Source organism: Neolamprologus brichardi, chromosome 22, assembly GCF_056152115.1.
Source record: "Neolamprologus brichardi isolate AB-2024 chromosome 22, ASM5615211v1, whole genome shotgun sequence".
NCBI classification, from domain to species: Eukaryota; Metazoa; Chordata; class Actinopteri; order Cichliformes; family Cichlidae; genus Neolamprologus; species Neolamprologus brichardi.
In genome coordinates this window covers 19,998,197-20,007,870 of record NC_142124.1, presented here as the reverse complement: position 1 = coordinate 20,007,870, position 9,674 = coordinate 19,998,197, and the positions used below count along the sequence as shown (strand labels likewise).

Here is a 9,674-nt window from a genome sequence, read left to right as displayed (position 1 = left end):
CACCTTGTCGGGGGGTCCTTTTGTCCCTCTGCGGGGGGATACTCCCACTAGGTTTGAATCTGGGACTCCCCACCATTTGACCTTAGAACTGAAGAAGCTTCTCGGATGAGAGGTGAAACGTCTTCAAGCAACTTAAAGAAGTGCAGACGCTTTTCTTTGCAAGCTCCTTTGAAATGAGTCATCCTCCCTTTGTCGCTTAATTTTAAATTGCTTCATTAAATCACTTAAATATGTTGTTTGACAGAAGTGCATTGTTAATTCTTTGCACTTTATCATTAGGTGTAATACTGTTTATATCATGTTTTACATTTAAGGCCACGTTCAGTTAAATTCACAGCACGGAGCGAAGTGATGGAGATTATAGGTTACCTTTTTTCAGTCACATAGAAACACTGAAGGGCATGTTAAATAACTGAAGGGTCCCTCTAGCTGTGTGCGGTGGATAGCTTGGCTTTGTCTGATACTAGTGTACATTTTTAAAAGAAATATTTAAAAACTATTCATATATTTATGCATTTATATTGTATTTTCTGTGACGATGAGTGATTATTGAATTTGTAATCCCCTATTATAATCATTAAGACAAATAAAAGTTCAGCTAAAACATAAAAATTTAAATTAGCATTTCTAAAGAGCTTTTCTACGCACTTTCAACGGTCTTTTGCATTTGATGTTTGTTAAGCTGTATGTCTGGATTTTGTTCTTTTGTGTATCTTACTAAGCCTTAATGTAAAGGTGCATTTGGTAGTTGAGGAGCAACTGAATATTAATCTAATTTTACTGTTACAACTTTAAAGCACAGATTACTGCTACTCCTTAAACATCACTTAATGTGTATACTTAAGTCACATTACAAATCTTGTTCAAGCCAGTAATACTGTTTCTTACAGCAACTGCTGAAGCCCACCATATGCACAATGCACAGGTTACTCATCACAACATTAACTTAACACTGTATGAATATCAGTCACTTAAACAGCAGAAATGTAAACAATGAGAAAGAAAGAAAAAATAAATATTCCAGTCCTTTGTTCATTTATAAAAGGAAACTTATCTTAATTATTTTTACAGTACATTTTTTTCTTTTTATTTCTCTTTCTTGGGGTTAATTATATTGAGTCCTTCAACTGAGGAAACACTTAATTTCGGGGCACCTGACTTTCCTGCGGTGGCTGCGTCCTTTCATCTACCCGTGCAGAGCAGACGAGTTCTCACTGTAGCACTCTCAAGGATTGACGTACACACGATGTAGTTATAGAACAGGTTTATTCTGGTCTTGGCAACCCGTGAGAACTGCTCACGGACAAAACAATGAAACAAAACATCACATCAAAATGCGCTTTTGTACGTAGTGTCAATCAATCAAAAGTCCTTAATTACAGAAAATAAACATTTAAAACACACAAACCTCGTGAGCTGACATCCAGGAGGTGCTAAATAGTCCTTTAGGGCCTTATTGCCTTATCCTCCATCTTCTTTCTCAATTATTTCTACTCTTTGAATGATATTTTCTCCATGTGTGGAGCTAACTGTGAGCTGCCGCATGCAGACACCGTGTGCGCTAGCAAAAGAAAAAGTGTCTGGGTGGAGACCCAAACAGCAAAACTGTACCCTACACAGTTCACCACCAGAGGGCGCAAAAGAACAAAATCCAGACATACAGCTTAACAAACATCAAACGCAAAAGACCGTTACAAAAGTGCTTCACCTCTCCGTGCCTCAGCCATCCATTCACACACACAAGTACACAATAAAAGTGATTTTTTTTTTTATGTCTAAGCACTTTTTACACCAAAGTTTCACACACAGACTGATGGATGTGCGAGGGACAACTTGGATGTCAGAATCTTGCCCAAAGACACAGAGAGTAAAACTAAACTGAAACAAGCAAGAACACACTGGAACCTTACTCAGAATAAACCGGAAACAAGACAAAAAAAATCCAAATGAAATAAATTATTGTGTGTGAAATTACCTAACTTACGGACGTGCTGCTTCACTTTATGTATTCATATCTTCCTGTTTATTTTTAATGGATGGAACCAGGTACAGAGGGGGAAGAAAACTAGGGATTTGTTTGCTTCAGTTATGTATGTATTATTGTAAAATGTAATGGCTACACTTTAATAGTGTGTTTTGTTGGTGGTAAAAAGCAGCATCAATAAATGGATGATTATAATATTCAGTCTTACCCACTGTATAAAAAAATCCTTTAGAGACTATTTGTTTGGATCGATTGAGAGTATTTAAACAGAAGAACTCAGTTGTTCAGGAGGAGAAGACCAGGTCAGCGTAGCTTGGTGCACTCAATATTAATTTTGGTTGTTTTAAATTCAGTTATATTTATTTGCACAACCTTAACATTTGAGTTTTTGATTTGTGGAGGTTTTTGCAAAAATAATTTTAGTCACATTGTTTGTTAAAAAAACATCACCAGCTACAATGGACAGCATCTGTTTTCTGCTCTTCTTCAGCCACTTTTGTCATGATCCTGAGTCCGTGACGCAGTGATTTTGTGTTTGGTGTATTTATTGTTATTATTTTCATTATTATTTGTGGGCTGTTTTGGGATGGTTTGTGTTTTGTGTTTTAGATACTGGGTTTCTGGGTTTGTGCTCCCTCTGTTTGTCCCTGGTGTTAGTGTTCCCCTGTCTCGTCAGGTTAATCAGGTCCAGCTGTGTCTCCCACCTGTGTGTGTGATTTCCCAGTATCCCTCTGTGTATTTATAGTATGTGTTTGCCTCTGTTCCTCGTTGCGTCTTCTGTGTTCATCCTCTGTGTTACCCTGCGTACTCTGCATTACTCTGTGAATCCCCTGCGTGCTCTCCCTGCTGTCCTCCCTTCATGTTCAGGTTTGCTACTCTTTCGTTTAGTTTCTCCCAGTTTAGTTCATCCTTAGTTCTGTTTTGCCATCCCCACTTTGTGTTCAGTATTCTCAATAAACCATCCTCACATCTTAATAAGTGCTGCAATTGAGTCCTCCTTCCACACTTCACACGGCTGCTGCCCCAGTCGTGACAACTTTGGCCACGCTATCTCACACAAACTAATTAAAAGATGCATATTAGAGCTCTACCACATGTCTAGCATGTATAAAAATCAGAAAATGCATCACCCACAATTTGTATCCGGAAGTTCCCTCTTCCCCATACATTTATACCCACATCGAGAAGTAAATCCTTTATTAAAGCATATCAGTGTTGTAAAATTGATATATTTTCCTATATCAAAACAGAAGTTTTGGAGTATTGTTACACCTCTAGTTTGCAAAACTAAACAGGTAAGCAGATTAGTGGGGTGAGAAAATACCCAGTGAAATAAAAGCTTTCCAAAAGCTCTTACAATTAACAATACATAATTTTAAAAAAAGAAAGAAAAACACACACAATCACAGTGTGTGTGTGAGAGAGAGGAGTTGATAGGAAGTATTCTTTTTGGACAATACATTCAACTCACTCCACCACAGCTGTTGGTCTTGCAAGCTTAAAATACCATAAAACTTAAAATACTGAGCCTGCACCTACACATAAATCTACTCATGGATGTTTATCATTATCATTATTTTGATGGTTGTTACAGTTATTTGATATTTAGACTTTGTTGTGTGAAGTGGTTTCCAGTGACTGTGTGGGCAAAACCCATCTTTCAGGTTTAGCTAGCAGTAGCAAGAATCCTGCAGGAAGTTCTCAGTACTTGTGATGAAATGTGCATCAGGTCATACAACTATATGTTACAGTAAAAAAAGAAGTAGAAATGAGCCAGTTGAGATCATTATTTTTAAATTGTAAAACCTACTGCTGATACAGCACACTGGAGTGATCACAGTGAATGTCGGGTCGTGTTTTTAGTGTTTTACTGTAATTTAATGGAAATTCCGTTTCTGTTTCACAGTGCGCTGATGGCTTTGACCCTGTCACATGTGATCAGTGGTTTATGCTTATTATAAAGCACAACAAATACAACAGGTGAACCTCACTAACATTTCAGTGTTCATCAGTGAACAACTGAAACCGCTACAAATCACACAACTCCTGCAGTAATAGGACGAAACAAATTTTTTAGCATTGGGGAAAAGGCATGCAATGAGGATGTGTTCAAATATACTTTTGTTAACAATGCAAACATTTTATATCAATTAGATCCATTCAAACAGCATCATTTTTTTCTCAGTAGAAAGTTTAGCGATAAAGGCAAACCATCTCTTGAAGGATATTGAGATCTTTAGTGTATGTTTGGAGTCGCTGTTTTGCTGCAGATTGAAACAAATGAGATCTGTCACTGAAGAGATGTAGAAGTGGAAAAAGTAGGTGAGGTTTGCAAACACATTTGCAAGGAGTGGTGGCATAGAGTGAGTTGTAGGGTACAAAGAGGTCATCAGTTTGTTGTAGGGCTAACACAGACAGACAGGCAACCATCTGCACTCACATTTACCCCTCAGGACAATTTAGAATCACCAGTTAATAAACCCCCACTATATTCATATCTTTGGACTGTGGGAGGAAGCCAGAATACCAGGAGAGAAACCATAAAGAACACGCAAACATCCAGATGGTGGATTCAAACCCAAGATCCTCTTGCTGTGAGGAAACAACTCTAACCACCACGCCACCATGCTGCCCCATATTTCCTCTTCAGTAAACATAAATGTTTTTGTCAAAGTGTTCATCTGGGTACTGTTTTATATATTCCTATTTTTATACATGGGTTTATTTTTACTTAATAACAGACAGCAGAATACATTTTTAACGGTTTAGTCTAATAACAGGGAAATGTGCTTCATCACATTACTAAAATCCAGTTAAAGGCTTCCCTTTTTAACACAGTTCCCCAGTGAAAATTCTTCCCTACAATCATCATAACATGCTTAACTGCTCATTATGCAGAATGGCCTTATTGTTATTGTTCCTCTTGTTCTTATCTGTTGTGTTTTTGGATTTTAGTGCATTTTAGTGAAATAAAGTATGATTAAAAGAAGTGCATGGTAAGCCATAATGAAAAATGCATTTGTTCCTGACTATACTGCTTGTGCGCATGTAGTTAATAGTTTGTTTATTAAGCCAATCAGAACAGTAGTTGTGGATTTGACCTTCTGCAGTTCCAGAAATCTTGAAAACCTGTCTGTCTTAATACGAGCATCACGTGACAGAGGGATGTTACAGTTTACGTCAGTGGGAGTGTCTAACCTGCGTTATAAAATGTGTAACCTGCATGCTTGATTCAGCAGAGGGGAACGTGTGACAAGAAGCTGCTGAAGCTCTTCACTTGCTGAAGGTAAGTGACTGAAAAAAGGTAAAGTTCCTTTAAAGTCTTGAACTGAAACTTGACATTACCGCAGCAGGCAACAGAAAAATCTGAAGTTTAAGTGACCAAAGAATAAAAAGTTATGGTGACACTCTTCCTTGCAGATGTCGGGGATCACTCTGTGGCTGTCAGTTGGTATGTTTGTGTCGGGATTTGCTTCATGCTCCATCACATGTCCTGATCAGAGTCTTTGTCCAGATGTCTGTACCTGCTGCAAGACTGCCCATGGATATAGCTGCTGTCTATATCCAAATGTAAGTCAGGTGTATTCACACACCAGTGTAGTACCTTAATTTGTGGTAGTTGGAAGTCTTGTAGAAATTAGTTTTATTTGCTCTGCAGGCCAATTGCTGCGCCGACCTGCTCCACTGCTGCCCTTCGGGATATCGCTGTAACCTGGTTACCATGAATTGTGAGAAATTAGACCAGCCGTGGTTGACCATACCCATGGTGAAGAAGGAGGCTGCGGAGAAACCAGCCCCCCCTGAACTGCCTGGAACTCCACTCCAGGAGCTTAAAGAGAGCCACGTCCCAGATCAAATAAAGAGTTCAATGGTCTACTGTGACAGTTACACCTACTGTCCTGATGGCACTACCTGCTGCAGACACCCACAAGGAGGCTGGTTCTGTTGTCCCTACTCTCCCGTGAGTCAGCTTAAATACTCTTGTGCAATACAACACATGAATGTAATGAAATTCCTTTTATCTTCCACTAACATGAAATCAGCTTTCATCTGAATGTCTGCAGCTTTTAATTAAAAAGTGCTCCATTATTATTGTTCGAGAGACTAAAAGTGTTTCTTGTAGGGGAAATGTTGTCTTGATGGATACCACTGCTGTCCATTGGGCCTGGACTGTGATCACACCTACACGTACTGTGTGAGAGACAAACTCACATATTCCTTCCTCTATAAGCCAGCGCTGCCATCAGCACCTGCTTCTCCCATCCCACAGACAAAGGAAAGTAGTAGGAGGTAGGAAGTGCCACACTCTAACCTTCGTTTTGAAGAATATTCTAGGATAACGTCTCTGCACAACTCACCGTTCAGATATTTTAAACTTTCCACAGATTAATGAATATTTCACTTAGGTTCCTCGTGTGGAAAGAAACTCAAAGAAGCAACAAGTAACTCAGTAGTTCATATCAGTGTCAGCAGTACAGCAGTACAAAAGGTGACTTTATGGATAGGTAGGCAAGAGCCAGGTTTTACCACCCATAAGGGTCAACAAAACAGTGATCAGTATCACCATGTGTGAACAAAAATGTAAAAAAGAAAAAGTGTTTATTGTTTATTTCCTTTTGGTCTAACAGGGGTAAAAACAATTTCAGGGCCGATGCCACGTAGATGGACAATCTCTGTGAGCATGAATGTAGCCACGGCCCTCCACCTTCTCATGCAGAAAACTCGAGCCTACCCTTGGGACATCCTAGGATCACAGAAATATGCCTAAATGTCCTGTGGCTATTCTTTTGAATAGTTTTTTTCTTTTGTAAGAGTTCAGAAATCTATTGAAATGCATTTTGCATCACATTTGATATATAAACAGATCAATCTTGGAAAAAGACAGTTGCTGGACAAATGATCTGACATGTGCACAAGATTGTCTGTTTGTCTTTAGACTAATGGGTGTGCATAGTTGGCTATTGCAATAGACAGTAACCAGTCATCCTTACAAACCAGCTTTGCAAGATTTCCTGCTGCCTGTGTAACTGGATATCACTGAATGTAGACTAGAAAATAAAATATAAGACTGAATGATTTTTAATTGTAATTGTCTTTATTGTGTCTTTCTCTGTTTGAATGTTTTCTATTTTGCCTCACCAATAAAGACCTGTTGTGACCTGTGTAAGTTGGGGGACAGAGCAGATTTTCTGTGTTTACCAGCATATGTATATGTGGCATAAATGTCGGATCGGACCACATAGTTCGTTCTTTTAACACTTTATTTCGGTTGCTATTTCCTCTTCTCTCTGCAGCAGCTTTTCAGCTGCCAGCCACACACACAACAACAACACCTCAGGTCCTGGCACACTCTGTTATGCAGGGGAGGCGTGATGAGCTGATGGAGCTCCAGTGTGTCAGCCTCCCCTGCTGCTGAGCCACAGTATAATTATGGGGAAACGCAGAAGCTGATGGACCAAAAAAAGTGCCTTCAACAAAAAGGAATGATAGTGCTTAATAAATTTATTAGACGACAGTTGTAAAAAAAGAAAACACAAATATTTTAAAAATCTGTCAAAAGCTATTTTACTTTTTTTAATGACTGAATTCACATTTGTTTTCACAAAATCTGAAGTTGATGCACCTTCAAATGTTCAACCACAAACAAACTTTTTAATTGTTAATTTATTTAGGTTCAAAAATTTAAGTAAATAACTGTAATTTTGAAAAAGAAAAAATAATAATAAAGTGCTTTCATATTTTTTTCATTATTTTTTTTTCTCTGTCACGGAAAACCACAATAAATAGAAGACCCTCTGTTGGTCTTCCTTGGTCTCTTGTGTTCTGAGGGCCTCTGGATGTCTGGAGTTTTGACCTCCTCCATACCTGCTTCATGCCCTGGAGGACGGGGCTGTGGCTCCCCACACCCTCTAACAGATCATTACATGAAGGAACCTTTTAAATACAAGCGTCCATGGTCACAGGTGTACACACGGGGACTCACACACACAAACTACACCCTTTTTGGCTCTTACCTCAAAGCACACTGTGCGCTGTCGATCTTCGTGCTGCACAATAATGTTTAATATTTAGTATTTACTGTTACATTCCCATAGATCATCGTGATGTTGTTTATTATGTTGCTCTTTTTTTTTCTTTCTTCTGCTTGTTTTCTCTTGTTTCTTTCTCAACAGGTGATCCAGGTGATTGATATATGTAGTTTTTGTCTGCTTATTTTGTTGTTTTTTGCCCTTTATCCCCGTCCCTCTTCCCCGCTGTTTTTCTTTCCCTCTTTCTTTCTCCCCTTTCTTTTCCCCAGTCAAGTCTGTCCCGTATTTAACAAGTAAAAATAAAATAAAATAAACAATAAAAGGTGAATCAAATAGACCATTACGGCAAGGCTGGGATGGTCCATTTGGTAAAGTAAATCTGTTGGGCATCTTTCTTCGCCTTTAGACAATAATTCTGATGGCAAAAGAGCCTAACGGGACAGGCAAAAAAAAAAAATAGTTCAAACAAAGTACAACAAAGTAACAGAATAGAAGCATTTGTGTCTCCTCATCAGGCTTGACACACGTTAGGATGAAACTGTTACACTGACACTATGTAGCCTGTGGGGGCAGCAGCACCGCTTGTCCCGCAGTTTGCATCGGAGTCAGAAGAAGAAGAAACAGAGGCAGCGGATTCGTCCTGTGTGGTGTAGTGATGGGATTTCCGGATCTTTTTAGAGAACCGGCTCTTTCGGCTCGACTCACTAAAAAGATCCGACTCTTTCAGCTCCCAACCGGCTCTTCAGCTTGTTTTGTTGCTTTAATTAATTTATTATTAACAATAGTATAAAATTATGCACAACAGAAATTACTAATGTAAAAAAAAGTGGTTTTATTTATATATGTTTATATATAAATATATGCGGTGGCCCCTAGAGACAAAGCACGTACAAACTCCAAAAAGCACGTACAAACTCCAAAACACATTTCTAGCGTTAACTGAACTTCCAAAACAGAGCTACCTAGATCACTTAAATTACACAATTGAAAGCACATGTGTATTGTTTGTGTATTTATACAAAAGCACTCATATATGTTCAAATAATTAAAAAAAAATTTCATTTACCTGTTACTTCCACACACCAAATCCGGTGTGGTAATTCCTGGCTTGTGTAGCCACTAGGTAACAAAAGCTCAACACTGCCCCTAGCATCCTGGAGCACTTCTGTTGTGTTTTGTACGTGTTTTGGAGTTTGTACGTGCTTCTGAGTTTTTACGTGTTTTGGAGTTTTTACATGTTTTGAGTTTGGATGTGCTTCAGGGTTTGGACGTGCTTCGGAGTTTGGACGTGCTATGGAGTTTTTACATGTTTTGGAGTTTTTACGTGTTTTGAAGTTTGTACGTGCTTCGGGGTTTGCACGTGCTTTGGAGTTTGTACGTGCTTTTGTCTCTAGGGGCCACCGTAAATATACTTTTATTTATTCACTCCACATAAAATGTAATAAATAAATCATATAATACAAAAAACAACTATTCACATTTCAACTTTCAACTATTTATATTTTCAGCTTTTTCCTTTTAAACAAATTTAAAGTGAAACAACACAAAACACTGCAAACCACAACACAATTAAATATTAATTAAAATATGAAAACAAAAAGAACATGCATATTCTCTGTCATATGGACCTGCATGAATAAACTTTCTGGAGTAGAAAAAAG

The 9,674-nt window shown here is 38.4% G+C and overlaps 1 protein-coding gene across 1 annotated transcript; it reads left to right on the top strand.

Annotated features, from left to right (window-relative positions):
* Window positions 1-5,220: 5,220 nt before the first annotated feature.
* Window positions 5,221-6,646, top strand: LOC148096757 (progranulin-like). Its single transcript, XM_087835046.1, has 5 exons — window positions 5,221-5,270; window positions 5,405-5,554; window positions 5,643-5,945; window positions 6,108-6,274; window positions 6,613-6,646. The coding sequence occupies exons 2-5, from the start codon at window positions 5,405-5,407 to the stop codon at window positions 6,644-6,646; spliced, it is 654 nt and encodes a 217-aa protein (XP_087691172.1). The 5' UTR covers window positions 5,221-5,270.
* Window positions 6,647-9,674: the final 3,028 nt, after the last annotated feature.